General features: G+C 41.6%; 1 protein-coding gene across 4 annotated transcripts in view; it reads left to right on the top strand.

The window, feature by feature from the left end:
• Positions 1-23,445, top strand: part of PCSK6 (proprotein convertase subtilisin/kexin type 6) — a 164,843-nt gene that overhangs the window by 41,892 nt on the left and 99,506 nt on the right. For 3 of the 4 annotated variants that reach the window (XM_029066106.2, XM_029066105.2, XM_029066107.2), the window contains exons 2-3: positions 7,339-7,443; positions 22,841-22,951. In XM_029066106.2, coding sequence (XP_028921939.1) covers positions 7,339-7,443; positions 22,841-22,951 — 216 coding nt within the window. Of the gene's footprint in view, positions 1-724; positions 785-7,338; positions 7,444-22,840; positions 22,952-23,445 lie in introns of those variants that run through there. The other variant, XM_029066108.2, reaches the window with a different exon arrangement.

Raw genomic sequence — 23,445 nt, 5'->3', positions numbered from 1 at the left:
ATGTGCAGCAAATTAAGGTCCGTGAACTGGGACGCTTCCCTCTGCCCCACCAACTCCCTCCCCTGATGTTGGAAAAATGTTGCATGTGTTGCTGGGCTTTGTAAAATTTGGCCCTGCGAAGGCAAACATGAGCCAGTCAGAGGATAGTTGGGGTCTCTACAAGCCGTTCCCTTTGAACCCTGCCAGCCCAGCTCTGTTTAAATAAAGGTAATTTGAAGCTCCCTCTACTTGTGGTGTTTTTTAAAAAATGATTATGATAAAAGATGAACTTCCTATTCAAACACCATCCACACCCCCACTCTAGCTTTATCATATTTACTTCCAGCCATTTCCTTGTTTAGACTCACATGATGTTTTAAGATAATAAAGCCATGAGTCCTGATTTTTGTCTAATCCTTACCCTGGAGAGAAAACGTGTGTATGTGTGTGTGTGTGTGTGTTTGTTATGGATTTGGGTGGATTGAGGTTGATCAGAATTCCAGAGGGAAGGAATCATATCCCCATGGGGAAAGCAGGGCACTGTTAATCAGTTTGTGTCATCTCAGCTCACAGCTGGGACAGCAGGATAGTAGGTGGTGCATAGATGTGTGTGATGACAAACCTGCTTGCTTGGCTGTTGTGGCAGTTGTAAATTTGTGGGTTCTCTTCCCTTGCTTTGCCCTGAGTTTGCAAAATGGGATCAGATAGGAAAATTCTGCCTTGCTGATAGTTAGCAAACTGAGAACAACAGTACACACAGCAACGGAGGAATTCAACGAGTCATTCTACTTACTCTTCTCACCAGGTGGATTTTGATTTCTTTTTTCTCCCAATTTTCTCTTAAAGATAGCTTGACCAAGTTTTTATGATGTTGCAGTTTTGTTTTGTCTTTTTCACAAATGTATTTAATTACAATATGCTCCTGCCCCTACTGGAGAATAGAGGCTTATAGAAATATTCCTTCTCTTCTTGGATGCTGACTTCTGACTCTGCTCATTTAAGGAATTGTGACATGAGGGAGCAGGGGAACAGAGAGAAAGTATTGACTTTAAGGGTGTGACTTTTATTTTTTAGTCCACAGGGAAGGAGCCAAATACTTTCGTTGGGAAGTGGATCAAATCACTCTATTCTCTAGGGTTGGCAATTAGGCTCAGTCAGACACAAGTTGGAGGAAGTGAATAACAGTGAAGTTTGAGGAATCTTTGGTGTTACACCCCTAAAAGAGAGCTATGGTGTTTACTGTGTTCTGTTAGAGTCGTTATCTTGTAGAGGGTAGGGCCAGTTGCAGTGGAAACTGGGAAATCTTATCTAAAATATAGTACCACCACTACTGGCAATTTAGCGGGAGCACCCTTTGCCTTAGAGAATAAACCAGAGTACTGCTATCTAAAAAATAACACAACCATGAAATGGCAAAAAGTAATTAGCTTGGAGTGGATGAACTGATTTAAAAACAGCCACAAGTGTTAATTTATTTAGAACAGTATTTCTCAATGCAGCACTACTTAGAAAGCCTGCCTTTATTGTTGTCTCAAGTGTATCTGGTGTACTTTTCTGACCCAGGCATTGGTTTAGCCAGGAAAAGCAATCTTACCTTGTTGTTCATTGGAGAAGACAACTTAGTTGTTTTTTTTTAATGAGTACCACCAGTTCTAACATGGCAATTTATTTAATGTCACGAGTCCAGAGGAGGTGATTAAATGTTTCTGGGAGCAAGGGGTGTGCTGAAAGGCACGATGGTTCCAAAGATGGGCATCTTCCTGACCACATTTTTGGGAAATGTGTTCCTCTGGGTGACAGCTAGTTGTGGTACAGATATAGCTGTGATTGAATTAACAAGGTCCAGAGGGTTCTGGAAGGAAAGCGACCTCAGTCTGTGACTAAAACTGCAATCTGCTGCCAGGGTCGATCTGCATTTCAATATGAATTTAGCATAATTGTTATGATCCCTTTATGACTTTGAAAGATGAAAACTGTAGATGTTTTCTTTGCAGGTCATTGTGTTCTAAGGTGTCCCAGGCAGGAGCCAGTCAAGCTCTATGGACTTCTCCCTGTGGACTTAAGAAAGTACAGGGCCTAGTGGAACAAGCTCTGGCCCGGGAGCCAGATGACTTGGGTTCTATTCCCAGCTCTGCCATTTGTCTGCTGTGTGACCTTTAGGCAAGTCACTTCACTTCCTCTGTGCTTCAGCTTTCTCCTCTATAACGAGGGGATGCAATTCCTGTTCTTCCTCCTAACGTAGACTCTGAACCCCACATGGGAACTAATTATCAATGAATCAATGGTATTTATTGAGCGTTATTGTGCGCAGAGCACTGTACTAAGTACCTGGGAGAGTCCATATAAGAATGGGTAGAGATGTTCTCTGCCCACAACAAGCTTACAGTCTCTAGGGGAGCTTACATTTTAGCAGGGAGTTTACAGCTAAATCTTATATCTATCCAAGTGCTTAGTACAGTGCTTGGCATGTAGTAAGCACTTAACAAATACCACAATTATTATTATTGCTGTTATTCTTTCTCACCCAGGAGTGTAAATTGGTCTCCCTGTGGAGATGCATCCGCTCTTTTATCATCTAGGTTCTTGAGTAAATCAGCTTCTTCCCATTAACAGTAGACTATATCCTTGAGATGGAATGACAAGCTGACTCCTGTGCCTCTGGTCATTTCCAGCCCATTTTTGCAGTGGGAAATCTCAGAGGAAGTTTTGGAAGAGGGAAGTTGAGGACACTCAGAGTCAGGAATTGATTCTTAATTCTTTACTTATTTTAGCCAACTTCCTGTTCCTAGACCTAGGGGTTTCTTTTCCTTGTAATGAAGACATTTTCATTAGAGCAATCTTGTAGCGTAGTTAAAAAAAATCCTCTGAGATTTTCACCAGTGCTCCCAATATTCACAAAAGTAGTGATGATGTGTTGCATAGAGCCTGAGGAGGTAATGCACTTAGACCTCATTTTCATTAAAATTATTGCTTGCCCAAACTGTGATTTCCTCTTTTTTATTAATTTGCATGCTGCAGGGTCATCTAATTGAAATGCTGATATTTTATTTTAACTGTTAATGAGGGAAAAACAATTACAAAGCTTTTGGATTGCTTTTGTTTATTCTAAAATCAATGCCATATATTGTGCCTTAAAGGTAAGATGGAACATGTTCTCCTAGAGAAGTGACACACCATCATCATAATCAATGGTATTTATTGAGTGCTTACTATGTGCAGAGTTCTGTTCTAAGACATGGTAGAAACCTAAACATACAGTGGATACAGGTCAAATAAAGTTTCAAGGAAGTCTAGAAGTGAGTTATTGTGGTGAAGGAAATCCTTGGAGCTGATGATTATTCAAAGATGAAAACTAGCTGTTTTCTTGCAGGTTACTAAGAATCTCTGAGCAGGCACTAGCCACACTCTAAGGGCTTCACCCAGCTGGTGAGATGAAGATAAATTACCCTCCTCCTGAAGGTTCATTGATTCAATTCTTTCAATTGTATTTATTGAGCGCTTACTGTGTGCAGAGCACTGTATTAAGTGCTTGGAAAGTACAATTTGGCAACAGATAGAGACAATCCCTACCCAACAACGGGCTCAACATCCAGAAGGTGCAACCATTCCTTCTTTATTATAAGTCCATTGGGGAAAGCAGTCTTCCTCTTCCCCCTCAGTCATATTGTGTAGAAGGGGTTCTGGGATCTCAGCTCACTTTAAGGAGTTCCTTAGAGGATAGTTTCTCCGTGCCAGAAAAATGGCTGGGTTCTAATCCTGGCTCTGCCACTTGTCTGCTGTGTGACCTCGGGCAAATCACTTAACTTCTCTGGGCCTCATTTACCTCACCTGTAAAAAGGGAATTAAGACTGTGAGCCCCATGTGGGACACTGTAAGCTCATTGTGGGCAGGCAATATGTCTATTGTTGTAATGTAATAATAATAATAATAATAATGTTGGTATTTGTTAAGCGCTTACTATGTGCCGAGCACTGTTCTAAGCGCTGGGGTAGACATAGGGGAATCAGGTTGTCCCATGTGGGGCTCACAGTCTTAATCCCCATTTTACAGATGAGGGAACTGAGGCACAGAGAAGTTAAGTGACTTGCCCACAGTCACACAGCCGACAAGTGGCAGAGCTGGGATTCGAACTCATGAGCCCTGACTCCAAAGCCCGTGCTCTTTCCACTGAGCCACGCTGCTTCTATAATGTACTCTCCCAATGCTCAGTACAGTATTCTGCACACAACTGCTCAATATATACGATTGAATGACAATGATCATGTCCAACCTGATTAGCTTGAATCTACCGGAATGCTTTAGTACAGTGCTTGGCACGTAGGAAGTGCTTAACAAATAGAAAAAAAAATAACTGCTGAGAGTTTGTGCTCCCATCACCAATGCTTAAATATCGCAGTCATTATCCTGTAAACTCTGAATCCTTCCAACTAGTTCAGACCCTGTGCCTGGGTATTCTTTGTTAGTCTCTGACAGGATAAAGAGGAAACAAGGAGTACAAGTGTGTTACAGGAGTTGCATTAGAGGGAAAGGATCCTGTAAATTCAGAATGACTTAGCCGCTCAAGCTGGAGAAAAGGAGCACAAGCTCAAGAATAGAATACATTCTTACACACCCTCATGTCCCAACCCCATTTGCCAGCCCTTTAAGTGGGCTCTGCTTAAATCAATCTTGTATATACCCAGGAAGCTTCAACAGAAGTAGTAGCAGCCAACCATTCATTCATTCAATTCTTTCAATCGAATTTACTGAGTGCTTACTGTGTGCAGAACACTGTACTAAGCGCTTGGAAAGTACAATAGACAATCCCTATCTTCTTAATCAACAACTTTTATCAACGGCCTCCTGTATGCACCTTAATGTACTTGGAGTTTTGTTAAACTGCAGGGAAGATAATAAGTTAAGTGGAGAAAAGGAAAAGAGCAGAAGAGGGCAGAAGATTCCAATACTGGTGTCTGACCAGTGGTCCATCCAGCCCAGGATGCTGCCTCTGACTGTGGCAACAGATTGCCCTTTAATGTTTAAGGATGTTTCATATAACACTTATAACTTTCCCTCCTACATTCCCAGCTGCCCTCTAATTCTCCAGTATGTACTTCTCATTCATGAAAAGCCCAGAGAAGAGATGACTGAGGTAGATCTGATCATGGCTCCCCATCTCGGGCTCCGGACCTATTCTTCTCCTCTTCCTCCTCCTCTTCCCCATACTATGGGGCCTCGGGCCAGAGCTGGGGAATGGTCTAGGACAAAAGACAGCAAGCAGGACTAAACTCATACACCTTCCCAGTCGTATCGTGACTGTTCCCTTCTGCACTTTCCACATTTTCTGCTTCTGCTTTGGAAAGGGACGGGACTGGTAATCAGGAGACTTGGGAAATAAGGGTGCCTGATTGTCCCTTTTCCAGAGTTTCTGCTGTTAAAGAGAGAACCTCACAGTTCCCCAAAAGTTGTTGTTTTCAGTCTGCTCCTACCTGAGCAGTGGTACAGAGTACGCAGCAGGGAGTTTTTTTAAGATTATGAAGAATATTCAAGTACTACTCTCCTACTACAACCCAGCCCACACACTTTTCTCCTTTTATATCACCCTACTCACTGTAGTTCAATCTCGTCTATCTCGCCGCCGACCTCTTACCCACGTCCTGTCTCTGGCCTGGAACGCCCTCCCTCTTCATATCCGACAATTACTCTCCCCACCTTCAAAGCTTTATTGAAGACAGATCTCCTCCAAGAGGCCCTCCCTGACTAAGCCCTTTTTTCCTTTTCTCCCACCCTCTTCTGCATCACCCTGACTTGCTCCCTTGATTCACCACCCCCCAGCCCCACAGCACTTATGTTCATATCTGTAATGTACTTATTTGTATTAATGCGTGTGTCCCCCTCTAGACTCTAAGCTCTTCCATAGGCAAAGAATGTGTCAGTATATTGCTATATTTGCTCTCCCAAGTGCTTAGTACAGTGCTCTGCACACAATAAGCACTCAAATACCTTTGTTGGATTAATCAACAGACAGGTTTGGCCACCAATCAGACCCTGCTTGGGGAAACAAATCTGAGGAGAATGGCCTATAAAGCAGTGTTTTAAGCGATGGAATCCAAAAAACAAAGGTCACCTGGAAGCTAACATTTATTATTGGGGTGATATATTAGCAAGCTACTAATCTTTCATGTTGTTTTTTTAAGGCTCTCATATATCTGGAATGGTTCAGTTTGTGGTTTAATTGTGCCCTTGCCTAATGTCCTGGGGGAAGAACCAGATCCTCTCCAGACCTCTGACTCTTTCTTCCAAGTGCTGTTACATGGTGTCTTTTGTGAGCAGAAAGTTGCTGGGCCACAGGGATTTTCTTGTTAGCATCTGAACCTTTCACAGCATGAACAATTCCCAACCAGATGGTACTGGTGTGTTTTCTTTGGATTGCACTTGGTTATCCAAAGGCAAGTTTTCATTCTTAAATGCTTTTGTGTTCGAGTGAGGGTGAAGGGAATAAAAAAGTAATTTTTGTAAAGATATTTTTATGTGACCATCTTGACACAAGTGTGGACTTCAGTATCATGTGTATTCATTGGGTATTCAGAGCCTACCAGTCCTGTCACGTATATGCTTAGAGAGAACTGCCCTCTTTAACTAAAGATGATGTTCCTCATGGTGAGTTTCCATGTGAGGTTGAAAAGGAAGTCAGTTCCACACTGTGCACCACAAAAATAGTGGAGCATATTTTCTAGGCCCTTGCCTGAGTGAGCAGTCTAGCATGTTTTTGTTTTGTTTTATTTTAAATGGTATTTGTTAAATGCTTACCCTGTGCCGGGCACTGTACTAAGCGCTGGGATAGATACAACCTAATCAGGTTGGACGTAGTCTATGTTTCACTTGGGGTTCACAGTCTTAATCCCCATTTTACAGAAGAGGAAACTGAGGCAAGAAAAGTGAAGTGACTTGCCCAAGGTCACATAAGAGACAAGTGGTGGATCAGAATTAAAACCCAGGTTCTTCTGACTCCCAGACCCGTGCTTTGTCCAATACGCCACACTGCTTCTTCTGATGATGCTGTGTTTGTATAAATAATATGCCTTTTCTTCCTGTTCAGTCTCTTTGAGTATCTTGGAGATGAGTAAGCCAGGTATACACTGGAGGAGGAGGGGAGGGTTTGCTCAATCAAATGTATTGAGTGCTTACTGTGGGCAGAACACTGTAGTCAGTGCTTGGGAAAATACAATATAACAGTTGGCAGATACCTTCCTTGCTCACAACAAGCTTACAGTCTTGAGGGAGCAAAATCAGGTCCTTGAGGGGTGAGACTGAGATTTTTGGTGGATTAGTTTCTTCCAGTCCTGTAATTAATTTTACATTTTAACTGTTATTTTACAGATTGGAAACCTGGAGAACTACTATCATTTCTATCACAGCAAAACCTTTAAAAGATCAACGTTCACTAGTAGAGGAATCCACAACTTCCTCAGAATGGATCCAAAGGTACAGAGCTCTGATTGTGAAAAGGGGCTTTTGGACATCTAATATCTTTGTTAGTTTGTGTCACTGCTTCTAAAAATGGCTCTGGGTCCCAAGAATAGTTATTCCTGATTCTGTAATTAGTCTAAAAATGTTAATGATGCCATGTTTGACCTGGTTGGTTAAATTCTTAGAATCCGTCTGAAGTTAGTGGGAAGAAGCTGAGTCTATAGTAGATAAAACTCACAGAATATGCCTTTAAAAACTGTACATGGAAGAAAGTTCAGGGAATTTTCCAACATTTAAATTGCATGATGGATAGGAGTTTATCTGGTCAGCATAACATCTATATTCATAGTTGCCATGAATTAAAAAATTGGACAAAAATACAAATCATTGTCACCTCTAGCAGCTTAGAGATTTTTCTCAGTGCTAGAAATCAAAATCAGTACTCAGGAAAATCCTGAACAAGTGAAGTTGTTTAAAAATAAATCACTCACAGTTACTACCAGATTAATTATTTCTGCTCTCAGTATTGATCTGGGGTGAAAACTCCTTGACAGAGGTTCATCTGATTATGCTTCATGAGAGCTAAATAAAGTTGACTTTTCCCTAAACTGGCATCTTGGTGTTTTGGAAAAGCAACAGGTACATTTCTAAGAACATTATCATCCTGATGATCATGCTGTTTATTGTTTCAGGAGAAGCAGCTATTTGGGTCTAAAACATGAAAGTTTAATACCATGACTAAAGATAAAATACTTGGTTTGGTTCAGGGGGCTGGGAAAGCGGAGCAAGTCAAAGAAACTTGATGGCCTGCATTGGCTTAAGGTTGAGTTCAAGTGAAACCTTGTGCGACAAGTAAACAGAACCTAATCCCTGAGGAAATAGGAGCTCTGTGGGTTTAAAAGGCAGGGGAGAAGCTTGCAGATGGCTCCTCTTTTCTGAAAATCAGAGAGAAGAATCTCAGGAAATAGACGGAGGTTGGTAGAATGGTTGCTTAAAGTTAGGGAAGAAAATAATTGGATTCACCCCAAAAAACGATAACCTGCTTATTCCTTAGAATTGCAAGGAACATGGACTAAGCAATAAAGAGAGCAATTGGAGAGCCTAACCATTATCAGAAGTGCAGTGGTATTCCAGAAGGTACCCTGTGGAGAATATGTATGTGGAGGGGAGAAAGGGGGGAGAGGTGGGGAGGGGGAAAAGCAGCTCTTTATCTCCAGCTGCCAACTTTTACAGACTCTGAAGCATTGATTCTCAAATACTATTTTAGTTTGGCTGCTTTTGAGATCACTCCACTTTTATTTTGGTTTCACCTTTTAAAAATTAGGCTAATAGTAGTTTTAGGTTGGAGATATCTAAGTAAATAACTTAATAAAATGTATGAACAATGTCATTCACATTGAAGACATCTTTTGATAGTTTTGGCCACACCAAAAATTGAAAGCTGCTATCTTCAAGTACTACTGCAGTAAAAGGATCCAGGGGATAATGTCGGCAAAATGTTTCACCCAATTTGCAGAGGTAGGAAATGTCTGGAGGGTCACGAGAGAAGAATTAGTCTGTGGTCACTGGCAGTTACTTTTATTTAGTGTCTTACTAATATTACTATTATTATTGTACTTAAGTGCTTACAATGTGCCAAGCACTGTACTAAGCACTGGAGTAGATACAAGTTGATCAGTTTGGACACAGTACCTGTTCAAAGGGGATCACACTCTTAATTCCCATTTTACAATTGAGGTTACTCGACATAGAGAAGTTAAGTGACTTACCCAAGATCACACAGCAGACACGTAGAAGAACCGGGATTAGAACCCAGGTCCTTCTGACTCCCAGGCCTGGAAACCTAGAAACCTCTCCTCACTCCTGCTTAGCGTGTGAGCCCCATGTGGGAAAGGGACTGTGTCTGACCTGGTTATCTTGAATCTACCTCAGTGTTTAGTACAGTGCATCACACGTAAGCACTTAACAAGTACCAATATTATTATAAGGAAGAGTTTACTTGCTGGGAAAAAGATGCCTATTTTAAATAATTAAAATAGTAATCTAATCAATGCAGAGGTTCTTATTAACATTCAGAATAAACTGCTGTCAGAGCAATCCTGCCAATAAAAAAGAAAAAAACAGAAACACAGCATTCCAGCACTAGTTAGGAACTAGACATGATTGGCTAATTGTTTCTTACTGTTCTAATTAAATTTCTAGCCCTAGGGAAGGTGTCTAGGCATTTGAACCAATTATGAATTCAGAACTGCAACTGACATACCTCTGATTAAATTAGGCTCATTTAGAGCAAACCAAATCCATTAGTTGTGTCTACTAATATTTACTTTACCTACCCATAAAGATTAAATAGTTGGCCAAATGATCCTATTTTTATGTGAGTATTTAATGTTGTCTTTAATCGTGGCCCATCAGTTTATTTTTCTACATTTACAAGGCATTATGAGATCCCTGGCATTTGGAAAATATGTCATTAATGTTATTCACTAAGGCAAAATATGATTTGTTTTTTACTCTGATACACTGAAAGGCAGAATTCACCCCAGTTTGAAGGGAATGACAAAGTCAGAAATGAATGAAAGAGCTTTAAATAATAGGATTCAATCGAATAGTCTTTCCATATCCATATTATATGAAAACGTTTTGATAAGTGATGGAATTTGCAATCCACTTTTCTATTTGTTAGAGTCAAGAATTGTTAGAAAAGTCAAGATTTTGTGAAAAGGGAAGACCAAGCCCTCTGCACTATAACTTTAAAAACCTCCAACATGCAAACACTGAATCAAAGACATCACTGCTGGACCCAGCTGAACCAACCGCTACATCACCAAGTTTCCTCCAGTCCATCTGTCCCCAGGGTCTTGCCAGAGACATAGTGGATACAAACTAAAAGCATTTTCTTCTAATTTACATATCCACTGCAGTTCCAGAGAAGGTTGAATGCCATTAGCAATATTGGCCATTCTTGAAAGGATTCGTGAATCCAAATTTCTTCTAATTCGTTTGTTCTGGATAGGTCTATGTTAAGATGTTTTGAGCCCTCCCAGACCTGACATTCATCATTGCAATCCAACCATCCTCTCCTTATGTGCTAAGTACTAAGAGACTGGGAGAGTGTGGTATAATAGAATTAATGGATGGGTTCCCTGGATATAAAGGGCTTATGGTCTAGAATCTGGTTTCTAAGCCTTCTCTAACTGGAAGGCAGAAAATTGCAGAGACAAGTTCCCCAGATTGATAGTGGGGGACTTACTGGGCGAGGATGCAGAAGCACCCAGGAATTCTTTATTTCAGTGCAGTAAGATTCAAAATGTGGAAAAAACTATTTCAAAAATGAAGGAAAGGTGAATGAGGAACTTTGACTGCAACTTTGCCCCAGGGAGTTTAATTAAAGCTCTGATTTTTTTTTCCAGCACTGTTGCAGCCTGTAAACAGATCTTTTTGTTAGCTGCAGTTGGAATTTCATCTGATATCTGTGTGTACTGGAGCTGCTAAATAATAATAATAAAAATGCAATATGTCTCTAGTGCACAGATAGATGGGTGATAGGTGATCAGAGTGGAAGTATGAGAATTATAATCTCAACCCCAATGACCAAGCTATATATATATATATATATATATATATATAAATAAATCAATGGTATTTAATCATAATAATACTTGTTAGGCACCTACTTTGTGCCAAGAACTGTTCTAAGCGCTGGAATGAATACAAGTCAATCAGGTTTGACACAATCTCTGACCCACATGGAGCTCACCCTATTAACCCCCATTGTACAGATGAGGTAACTGGGCCCCAGAGAATCTATGTGACTTACCCACAAGCAGATGTGGTGGAGCAGGCATTAGAACTCAGGTCCTTCTGAGCCCCAGGCCCAGGCTCTATCCACTAAGCCGTGCTGCTTCCCTGAGTGCTTCTGTGGGCAGAGTACTGTATTGGGAGAGTACAATACAACAAAGTTGGGTGGTCATGTTTCCTGCCCAAAACGAGCTCACAGTCTATAGGGAGAGGCAGATGTTAATATAAACAAATAAATACCTTGGTTTCTGTATTCATTCAATCATATATATTAGAGCGCTTACTGTGTTAGAGCACTGTGCAAGCGCTAGGAAAGTGCAATTCAGCAATGAAGTGAGACAATCCCTGCCCACAATGGGTTTACAGTCTAGAAGGGTGGAGACAGACATCAAAACATGTAAACAGGCATGTAAATACTTTCACATCCGTTCTCTCATGATTATCCTCACAATACTCCTGTGAGATAGTACTAGCCCCATTTTATACATGAGGACACTCAGTCGCAGAGAGGTTAAGGGACTTGCCTAACATCACACAGGAGACCAGGTAGGAGAATCTAAGTCTCCTGATTCCCAAGCCTGTGTTCTTTCCAGTACACCATGTTGCCTCTTTGGCATCTAGACCATAACCTTAGCATTATCTCAATAGAAAGCTGACAACTGTTGCAAATCAGAATATTGGGCCCTTCTTGGCCTCAGATTGACTTTTCAAGGTGGCTTGCTAGGCTCCTGGAGGAAGACAAGTGATGAATTCTATCGTCATTGGGTTTTTTTTTTCTAATTCAGAATCTTTACTGCTATTAATCTTTGAATACTCTGAGCAGCAGGGAGGCCCATTTTGCAATGAAAAGCCAGGCATGGAGACATTCAGTAACTTGTCCAAAGTATGCAGTGAGTCAGTGAGAAAGACAAGTACTGTATAGAATCTTCAGGATGCTGATGTTTATTGATAGACGGGGAATGGCTGACTAACCGCATAATGATGAATCTCGGGTGAAAGGAATCCATCCGAAGGTGTAAAGATAATTTAGTAGAAATGAAGTAGCTATTGCCCTGCAGGACTTGTGAGTGTTAAGCAGTAGGGGCCAATCAATGTTTGCTCATAGCCTGTTTACCTGACTGGCACCATCAATTAATCAATCAGTGAATCTTTATTGAACACTTACTGCATGTAGATTACTGTACTAAGTGGTTGGAAGAATACACTATAATAGGATTGGTAGACACATTCTCTGCCCACCCATCCTATTTCTTTCCATCTCCCATCACACTGTAGCACATGTTCTTCATTCCAGCAAGTTTTTGTTTGTTTTAACGGTATTTAAGAGCTTTCTAGGTGCTAGGCACTGCATTGGCCTTGGGTTAGGTACAAGTTAATCAGATTGGACAGTCTATGTCTCACATGAGGCTTACAGTCTCAATCCCCATTTTACAGAAGAGGTAAGTGAGGCACAGAGAAGCAAAGTGACTTGCCCAAGGTCCCAAAGCAGAGAAGTGACAGAACCAGGATTAAAACCCAGGTCCCAGACCTGCTCCTTCTCCAGGAAGTTTGTCTTCTGGACTAAAGTCCAGGCTCCAAGTATTCCCTTTGGCCTTTTCCACTCTGTGTGTGTTCAGTCCAGGGATGGGGCCATTGCCTTCCCCCAGCTTTACCTTATCACATCCTTCCCTTCTTTCAAACTGAAGTTCATTAAGATGAGGCTTAGGCTGAGGTGAAAACAATACATTTTTTCAGAAAAATGTTTTTCAAAAATAAGCTGGCCAAGACATTACCTTTACCCATTAGTGGTTTTTTGTTTCTGTTGTTGTTTTTCTTCAATAATCTTCCCTAGCTAGGAGTTTGGGGGAAAAAAACCAAAAACAGTCTCATATCTGCTAAATACCTGTACTCCTTTACTTACACTGTGAGCTCAAAGAAGGAAAGGGACTATGAACTACCTTATAATCATGTATCTACCCCAACCCTTAATCAATCGTGTTTATTGAGCATTTACTATGTGCAGAGCACTCTACTAGTTTAGTGTTTGGCTTATAGTAAATTCTTAACAAATACCACTATTATTACCATGATTATGATGGCTAAATTAGGACATCTCTGGGCAGGGAAAAACTACAGTTAGTTGTTCAACCGGTATTACTTGTCCTGGAACCTAGGGTTCTGAGGTGGGGGAGCCAGTATATAGAGGACCCTTTTCCCTCAACTTTCTGGGAACAAGCTGGAAGGGAAAGATGCCTAAAATCTTGGGCAGGGATCCGGACTTGTGCATTTTTTGGCTTAAGTGTAAGATTTGATGTACTCACCCATGCGCAGTAGTCCCTCTACTAGTAGCAGACACATTTCCTGCCCACAATGAGCTTACAGTCTACAGGGGAAGACAGACATTGTAAGTAAATATATTACAGACATATACATAAGTGCTATGGGGATGGGAAGGGGGAATAAATAAAAGGAGTACGTAAGGGTGACAAAGAAGGGAATGGGGGAAGAACTTAGAGAAGGCCCCTTGGAGGAGCCCTCCTGCCAAATGTCCTGGGACACGTGCTCTGCCCTAGATTCCTAAATGACATTGCTTCACTGCAACTGTAGGGTCTGGTCACTGAATCGTCCACATATCCCCTGTAGAGGAGAGAAGTCTATGCTAGTGGAAAAGAAAAGGAATAGATGGTATTTGTACAGCACCTTCCGTGTGCAGAGCACTATACTAAGTGCTTGGGAGAGTACAATACAGCAGAGTCGGTAGACTCGTTATCTGTCCATAAGGAGCGTACACTCTGATTTTTGTTCATGGTCTGCCTCGATGAGTGCTACTGGTTCTATGGAAGGTTGTGCCAGGGCAGGATGGCTTGCCTTGTTCAAAAACTCCTTGGGTGCTTGTGTCCAACCTGATTAGCTTGTATCTACCCCAGCACGTAGCACAAAAGGAGTTTTTGAGCAAGGCAAGCCAATCTTTGTAGCAGTGCTCCTATAGAAAATCATGGGATTTTATCATGCTTAGAATCTTGTAAGTTCAAGTCCCTGACTTCCAACCCATATCTGTATCTACCATTTTAACTGCTACACTCTAGGATCTTCATCAGAGAATCAAATGAGAAGCAGTGTGGCCTAGTGGACAGGGCTTTATTTATGCCCGGGCCTGGGAGTCAGAAGGACCTGGGTTCTAATTCCGGCCCTGCTGTGTGTCTTTGGGCAAGTCACTTCATTTCTCTGGGCCTCAGTTACCTCATCTGTGAAATGGATTAAGGCTGTGAGCCCCATGGGGGACATAGACTTTGTCCAACTTGATTAACCTGTATCTAGCCCAGCACTTAGTACAGTGCCTGGCACATAGTAAGTGCTTAACAAATACCATTTAAAAAAAAGAAAAGTTTGGCTTGCAGCAGGATCACTTTACAAAAAGTTCTACTGTGAGCACACTTCATTTTTTTCTATTTGACATGATTTCTGAACTGATGTGCCAAAGACTGCAAATCGTGTGAATAAAAGAAAGAGCACTGAGTTTTGTAACATCTATAGTCTTCTCAACTCCCTAGAATGTGTGGGAAACTGAATTACCTTTTTTGGACAAGCTCATAAGTTTTTTGTGAAAGAAAAGTATTTGAAGAAGGATTACACAAATGGCAAAAACTTTAAAAAATAAGAAAAGTTTGTGAAAAAAGACTAGGTGTCACTTTTTTACAGTAGCTAATAAAATCTGGGTACTTTATTCAGATTTCCTCAGAAACATGATCTGTGTTCATTTGGGGTAGAAGTGGCATTTGGCAAACCTTGCCCTTTCCAAAATCACTTATATTCAACCTTCTTGAATGTCAGGCACCACTAAAAGCTAACACTTGTCACTAGAGTAGACATTAAAGTCCAAACTGCATTTTCTTCCTAGAAATCTAATCTTTTTAAGCCCCTTTTTGGTCCCAATGCATTTATAATAAGTTTGGGATCTAAGACTTGTTCATTTAGCTTTTGTGGAAGTGCCCTTGGCTACACACCTTAGGAATAGGGCTTTCTCAGCCTGACATTTTCTCTAACATCCACTAAATCGCTGTTCATTAAGAAAGATGTGACCCTTTTAGAGTTAGATAGCGGCCTCTAGGAAATCTTGCAAACTTTTAAAAACTCAACTCACTGAATGCACCCAAATAAATCCTCAGGTAGATTTTTCCTTTACACCAGACTCATTAATGTACTGAGTTTCTTTTGATTGTGACTTATTTCTGAGGATTTATGTTGGTGATCTTGAAGTCAATATGCTTAGTGATCTGGAAAAATCTCAATATTAAGCATGAAAATTCATTTTTAAAAATTACACAATCCTACACATCTTGTTTATATGTTTTCAATAAAAGGGCCATGGTGCAAGTTTAAAGAAGCATAAAATAAACCATATGAAGGGACATCATGTACCTTTTGAGCTTGCAAATATGCATATATACTGTGTACTCTAAACTGTCCTCAAACATGGACATACCTCAGTCTTATCATAAACTTGTGTTTTTGTTGCAAAAAACTCACCTCCTTTCTGGATTCTATCTATGGCTGCAGGGGAGAAAGGGATGGCAGGATTTTGTTTTCTGGCCCCTGGTTAAGATGAGATGGATTTTCTGGTGTCAGTTGTGCTAAAAACTGAAGTAGTAGTAATACAAATAATATAATAAATGGTATTTGTGCAGTGCTTACTATGTGCCCAACACTATACTAAACACTGAGGCAGATACTAGCTAATCAGGTCAGTCACAGTCCCTGTTCCACATAGGGCTCTCAGTCTCAATCCCCATTTTACAGGTGAGGTAACTGAGGCACAGAGAAGTGAAGTGACTTGCCCAAGGTCACACAGACAAGTGGCGGAGCCGGAATTAGAACCCAGAGCTGCCCTCTAACCACTAGGAAAGTATGACATCCCAGAGTAGATTGGCCCTATGCAGATTCAGAATTAGAATAGCATCCAGGTCTGTGGGGCCCTACATAAATTTAAAAGTTGATTGAAAAGTAGTGATGAGAAAAAATTCAGCGGTTTTTCTGAGAATACATCCTAGAGAATTGTTGAACCTATTCTGAAGATCAGTTAACTTAGCCAGTGCAGGTTCCACATAGCCACCAGGTTGTTCAGCTCCTTACCGTTTTATTATCCTTGCTGGGTGAAGGCAACGTGATGTAGATAATCCTGCTGCAGAGTATGAATTTATGACCGGTCCCTATTATGGAACAGCACAGTATAATGAACCACTTTCTCCCCAGGTCCTGAGTGGTAATTAGGGACCTATGGATGGACCTCAAGTCTTCCCTGCTGCGCTTAATGGATGTTGTGTGGTTTTTATAGTGGGGTGGGCAGGGACCAGGAAATGGGCTACAGGGAAGAAGGGATATGTATCAGGTTCTTTGAAGGAACCAGCACCCTGGTGTCACTCCTTCCCTGCTTGGGTTTGTTCTTGAAACCTGTGTGGCAGTCGTAGGTCTTTTTCCATATCCCCATGCTGGGAAGCAACATAACCTAGTGGTTAAAGCACAGTCCCAGAAGTCAAATGAGCTGGGTTCTAAACCCAGGTCCATGACTTGTCCACTACATAAACTTGGGCGAGTTACTTCACTTCTGTGCCTTAGTTACCACATCTGTAAAATGGGGATTAAGACTGTAAATCCCAACAGGGATAAGGACTGAGTCCAACCTGATTAGCTTCCATGTACTCCAGCGCTTAGTACAGTGCCTCGTGCATAGTAAGCGCTTGACAAATAACCATTAAAAAGAAAAAGAAAACCGCAGTGTTCTTTCCACTTCCATTTGTGTAGTAAAACTCCCCAGATGGAATAAGTGGGGATTAAGATGACTCAGGAATGGACACTAGACCTGGAAATGGGACAGCAGAAGAGGTGATTACACCACTACTACTGAGAACTCACCACAGACCCCAAATGCCACCGTGAGACCAGGTTAGAGCTCTGCTACTGAGACTCAGATTGGGGGTTCCCAGGAACCTCTAATTCCCAGAGTCAGGAGGAGAGGCTGAGGGCGAGTCTGGGCTGCTTGCAGAGGGCTCGGTACTGGCGGCACCCTAAGGTTGGAAGATCGGGCTGACTGCCCTACGCTTCTCGCTTTTGGCACGGAAAGACTGACATTCTTCAGTCTGCATCAGAATAGGTGCGGGGAATGAATAAAAACAGGGCCAACTTTGGGCATTCCCCTGCGCCAAGTTAAGGGCAGTGCTGTGGCCGTCTTCGAGGGAAGATACGTGCCAGCCATCTTGGTGAAGGGTTCAGGGGTTGCCCCCTGTCACAAAGCTCCAAGGCAATGGCTGACCTCACTTACAGACTAAATCTGGCCCTGGCCATTAACCACAAACTTTTACAGAGATCAATCAATCAATGGTATTTACTGAGCACTTATTTAAGAGCTTAGGAGAGAAAAACACAACAGACATTCCCTGCCCACACTGAGCTCCCAGCTTAGAGAGGGAGGACAGATCCTTTCACTGTCTGCTTTATCACCTTTTCAGTGTTTTCCCTATTCCTCTGATATATTTCTCCATTCACCTCTGCTACTGCTAGTCATGCTGTGCTGTAGTTATTGTGCTCTCCCAAGAACTAAGTGCAGTGCTCTGCACATAGTAAGCGTTCAGTAAATACCATTAAGAATGCTGATTGATGATGGTAGCACAATCATGGGCACTTAGAAAAGATGTGTTTTGTCTAAGAGCTCACTACCATCAGATATCTGCAGGATTGCAGTCTTTGGGTTTTATTTTATTTATGTTTTCATGGTATTTGTTAAGCGCTTACCCCGTGCCAGGCACTGTTCTAAGCGTTGGGGTAGATCCAAGTTTCAAGAACACTGTTGCAGTGCTGGCATCGACTGTGGGGATGGGACCAGAATTAATGATGGGGACTTTTTTGGATCTGTTTTTATCTGTTTTAGTTGAAAAGCTTCAGTTCAGTTCAAAGCACCCCTGTAGCTTTGAAGCATATTGTGGCTAATATTGTCAGGAACAGAGACACTTGGAGAAAAATACATCTTAGGGGTGGAGAAAAGACAGAAGCGAGAAGAATGAATGAGAATGTGAAAGATTCTGTGGAAAAAATCATAGTTGTATAATTACGGCAATTCATATTGCTGTGCATCAGAACTGAATTAAAACATAACTACATCGTGTTCCATATGTAGTTATGATCTTTCAGCTGGATGCTATTATCTTTATTCTATCATATTTTAATCGCTGTGCCAAGCACTGTCTGTGTCTCTGGGGAAAGTTAGAAGGATAATGAATTGGACTTGAGTCTACAACCACATTTGGAAATGAATAACTGGGCAAGTTCAGTTAAAAAAACAAAAAACTACAGTAATATCCTCAACAAGAAAAGCGGCACTGGGAGGAAAGAGTAATCCTAATTACTATGCAGCCTCCTCATTAGTTCAGTCAAGGCCACTTGGATCTAAGTGGCCACAACCTTCCCCACCTTCTAATAGTTGGGGGAGACTTGTATCTGCCTAACCCACGCCTGGGAAACAGGTCTTCTTTCCAGTATCGGGGAATGAAGAGAGAGTGAGGCCCCCTCAGTCTCCGACACTTGAACCACAAGGAAGCAGTGCTACTTGGGATGAAGCACAGTGTCCCACAAATATAATGATTATAATGATGGTGGTATTTGTTAAGCGCTTATTATGTGTCAAGCATTGTTCTAAGTGCTGGGGTAGATACTAGCTAATCAGCAAGGAAACGGTCCCTGTCCCACATGGGGCTCTTAGTCTTAACCCCCATTTTACAAATGAGGGAACTGAGGCACAGAGAAATGAAATGACTTGCCCAAGGTCATATAGCGGAGAAGTGGCGGAGCTGGGATTAGAACCCAGGGCCTTCTGACTCTGGGATCCTTGGACTCTCCACTAGGCACTGCTGCTTCCCTATATATCGAAATACCAACATGAAAATTCAGACTGCAGCTATCCTTGAGGTTCTTAGTAACTTCACCTCACCTCTATAAAATGTCAAAGAACCCTGCCGATTTTCCCTTGAACTTGTACCTTTGAATAGACAGCCCTTTTAAACTGTCGTTGCAGTAGGAACAGCTTCATCGTGGCTGCTGACCTGGTATTAATACCTCTACCATCATGATATCTAGTTGTCTGGAATCAATCAATCAGTCATATTTACTGAGCTCTTACTGTGTGCAGAGCACTCTACCAAGTGCTTGGGAGTCAGAGGTCGTGGGTTCTAATCCCAGCTCTGCCCCTTGTCAGCTGTGTGACTGTGGGCAAGCCACTTCACTTCTCTGTGCCTCACTTACCTCATCTGTAAAATGGGGATTAAGACTGTGAGCCCCACGAGGGACAACCTGATTACCTTATATACCCCAGTGCTTAGAGAACAGTGCTTGGCACATAGTAAGCGCTTAACAAATACCACCATTATTATTACATTATAACAGAACCTGTTGACATGTTCCCTTCCCGCAATGAATTTATAGCCTAGAGGGGTGGACAGACAGTAATATAAATAAATGAATTATGGATATAATAATAATAATGATAATGTTGGTATTTGTTAAGCGCTTACTATGTGCAGAGCACTATTCTAAGCACTGGGCTAGATACAGGGTAATCAGGTTGTCCCACGTGAGGCTCACAGTTAATCCCCATTTGACAGATGAGGTAACTGAGGCACAGAGAAGTTAAGTGACTTGCCCACAGTACACAGCTGACAAGTGGCAGAGCTGGGAGTCGAACCCATGACCCCTGACTCCGAAGCCCAGGCTCTTTCCACTGAGCCGCGTACGTAAGTGCTGTGGGGCTGAGGGAGGGCTGAATAAAAGGAGAAAATCCAAGGGCAAAAGTGACAGAGAAGGGAGTGGGAGAAGAGGAAATGAGGACTTAGGGAAGTCCTCTTTGGAGAAGATATGGTTTTAATGAGGCTGTGAAGGTGGGGAGAATAATTCTTTGTCGGATATGAAGAGGGAGGGTGGTTGTTCCAGGCCAGATTCAAGACGTGAGCGAGAGGTTGGCGGTGAGATAGGAGAGATGGAGGTACAGTGAGTAGTTTGGCATTAGAGTGAAGTTGGCATTCGAAGACCTGGCATGCTGATGCCATATTCATTTGCTGGAGTAGTAGTGGCTTGAAAAGTGGCTAACTTATTGCCAAGGAATGACTGAGAAATCTCTCACCCACCATGTTGACACTGACGGGATCTCCCATTGAGAACAAAAATGAAGGCTGAACCTCGATCCTGAGACTTGATTAGGGCAATAGGGATTTTTGCAATGGTATTTGCACTCTCTCATTCTAATCAGTCATGGTCCTCCTGGGGCATAGAGCTCAGTGCAATGTAAGGTCCATCAGTCAATCAATCAGTGGTCTTTACTGAACACTTACTTTGGCAGAGCACTGTACTAAGCTCTTAGGAGAGTAAAATACAGCTGGTAGACAGAATCCCTGCTCTCAAGGAGCTTAGTCTAACTGGGAGCTTATGGTACAAGTGCATACAAAGGTTCTTTTGTGCAGGATCCATTTGCCCCTGAAGTCCTCTAGACTCTAAGCTCATTGTAGTTAGGGAACATAGCTACCAACTCTGTTATATTGCACTTTCCCAAGTGCTTAGTACAGTGCTCTGCACATAGTAAGGGCACAATAAATATGAATGATTGAAATGACTGCAGTGTAGCTGTTTGATTAATTTTTTTCCCTGAAATGAGAGTTTGAAGCCCTTGCTAATTGGGGAGGAAAGGGCACACTAAGGGATGCTAAATGAATGGCGGGATTCAACAGCAAAGGGAGGTCCAGGAGAGCACACATACTGGGAAAGAAGAATGTGAAGAGAAGAGTTCTTTTGTGTTGATTGGTGTCCCGATCCAGTAGCGCCCTAATCCGATAGCGCCCAGAGCCTCCTGCTCCAGTCTCAAGGACCCATGTTATTGAGAAATCTTATTCATTCCCCACCTACTTCCCAGTGGCCCCATGTCCAGCTCTCAAGAGTAGGCTTCAACTCAGAATTCAAGTTTGCGAACTTTTGAAGGTTATAAACCAAGGGCATAAATAAGCACTAGGCCATTAATAGACATGGAATCTAGAACAATCTAGTGTCTTCACTGAAATCCCATAGCAGTCCAAATTGGCCTGGCTGTTTTATGTAATAGATTATTAATGTGTGTAGTCCTCACTATAGTACGTAGATGAAATGTCTCTATATCATGTAAGGACACAGTGCCTGGGGAGCGGGCAATCATTTAATTACAAATGTGCCACTGTTTTGATAAAATTGACTTAACTTGAAAAGAAATATTGCCATAAACAGCTGTGTAATAGCAATTTAAACCTCCTTTATCTGGGTTCTTAAACAGTTGTGAATCTGCAAAGAGCTTTAGAGAGACTGGATACACAAAAATCTGAATTTATTTATATAGCTTTGTTTACCATAGAAGCACTCATAGATAGCTGGTGTAGATTACCAGATACTTGAAAATCAAGTTTAGTATTTTTAGTTTCTGTTTCAGAGTTTAGCATTTGTTCTTTGTAACAACGTTTTTAAGGAAATATTTCCTTGAAAAGGGAACTCTGATCAGGGATTATTTATTTAGCACCTACTTTTCACATTATACCTTGTGCTAAAAGGAATTAAGAGAAGTATCAGACACATTAGACTGTAAGCCCGTCAAACGGCAGGGACTGTCTCTATCTGTTGCCGACTTGTTCATTCCAAGCGCTTAGTACAGTGCTCTGCACATATTAAGCGCTCAATCAATACTATTGAATGAATCTCTTTCTCCTGAGGAGTTAACAAGCCTATTCATCTCAACAAATAATATGTAAAAAGTCATTCTCCTTCCAGACTATAAGCTCCTTGTGGTCAGGGAGCATATCTATCATATCCCTTACATTGTACTCTTCTAAGTGCTTAGTACAGTGAGCATATAGTAAGTACTCAGTAAATACGATTGATTATTCATGTGTGAGAGGAATGTTGTGGTAGGGTGGCAAGAGGTCCCCTTTAGGATTATTCCCTGCTTTGATATTTTTTCCCCAAGAAATCAATTTATATACATCATTTAATAGTGAAGTTAGGATAGTAAGTAGTTTGCCCTGTCTTTTGAAATTGATTCAAACCAATGCTGAGAGACTCCACCCTGCCCATTCCCAAGCGAGATTAATGGAGGATGAGCAGAGGTCTCTGGAAGATAATGTCTTGCAGAATCAGAGCAGAGAGCTAAAGAGGAAAGCGAAAAAATGAATTATAGTTATCCATACCCATCTTGCATTCCTTTCTCTGGGGTCACCTTAGAAATGAGGAAAAAAAAAATTCCACATACTTTTGTAGTTCCAGTTTTACCCGCGAGCTCCTCCCAGCCCTTTGCTTGAAAGTAGAGTCAGTAATCCACTTTTGCAAGAGTATTTTTTGTACTTTTCACATTTTTAGAACAAATTCCCAAAAAATGGTGCTTGAAGAAAGGCGTTCCATATTACAAATAAATTAAATGGGCCCCGATACTGTTTTGTAAGATCTTATCATCTCAAACAGATAACAGTGGTAGGCACACCCAAAGAAAGGATCAGACTGACCCATGCAGTCTGCGTCAATGAGATGTCATTTAATAGAAGAGCACAAATTAATAAATCAATAACAACTTTTCCTTTGACAGGTGAAATGGCTCCAGCAACAAGAAGTTAAACGCAGGGTGAAGAGACACACTCGAAATGAGCCCCATTCCCTCTATTTCAATGACCCGATCTGGTCCAATATGTGGTATATGGTGAGTAGAGAGTCAAGCCACCTGAGTGCCTTTGAGATAAAGGCAACATCATGTCATTCTGTTGCGTTTCCATACTCAGAGGTTTTCATTATCTCATGTAAAGCAAAATTAAATTTTGTTTTTCTTTGTTAGCCCTCGGGAAGGGTAATTTCCTCTTTTTTCTAATTTCACAGTAAGCCAGAATATCCGTTTTATGTGAAGAAGGTTTATGTGTAAAGTCAGAAGGTCGTGTGTTCCAATCCCGGCTCCACCACCCGTCCATTGTGTGACCTTGGGCAAGTCACTTAACTTTTCTGGGCCTCAGTTACCTCATCTGTAAAATGGGGATTGAGACTGTGAGCCCATGTGGGACAGGAACTGCATCTAACCCGATTTGCTTGTATCCAGCCCGGTGCTTAGTACAATGCCTGGCACACAGTAAATGCTTTAAGAAACACCAGAATTATTATTATTATTGTTATTGTTAATAATAATAAAGTCTAAGAGTCATGATA

Source organism: Ornithorhynchus anatinus, chromosome 5 (genome assembly GCF_004115215.2).
Source record: "Ornithorhynchus anatinus isolate Pmale09 chromosome 5, mOrnAna1.pri.v4, whole genome shotgun sequence".
In the NCBI taxonomy this organism is placed as follows: domain Eukaryota; kingdom Metazoa; phylum Chordata; class Mammalia; order Monotremata; family Ornithorhynchidae; genus Ornithorhynchus; species Ornithorhynchus anatinus.
The sequence above is the reverse complement of the archived record's forward strand: the minus strand, read 5'-3'. Positions and strand labels throughout refer to the sequence as shown.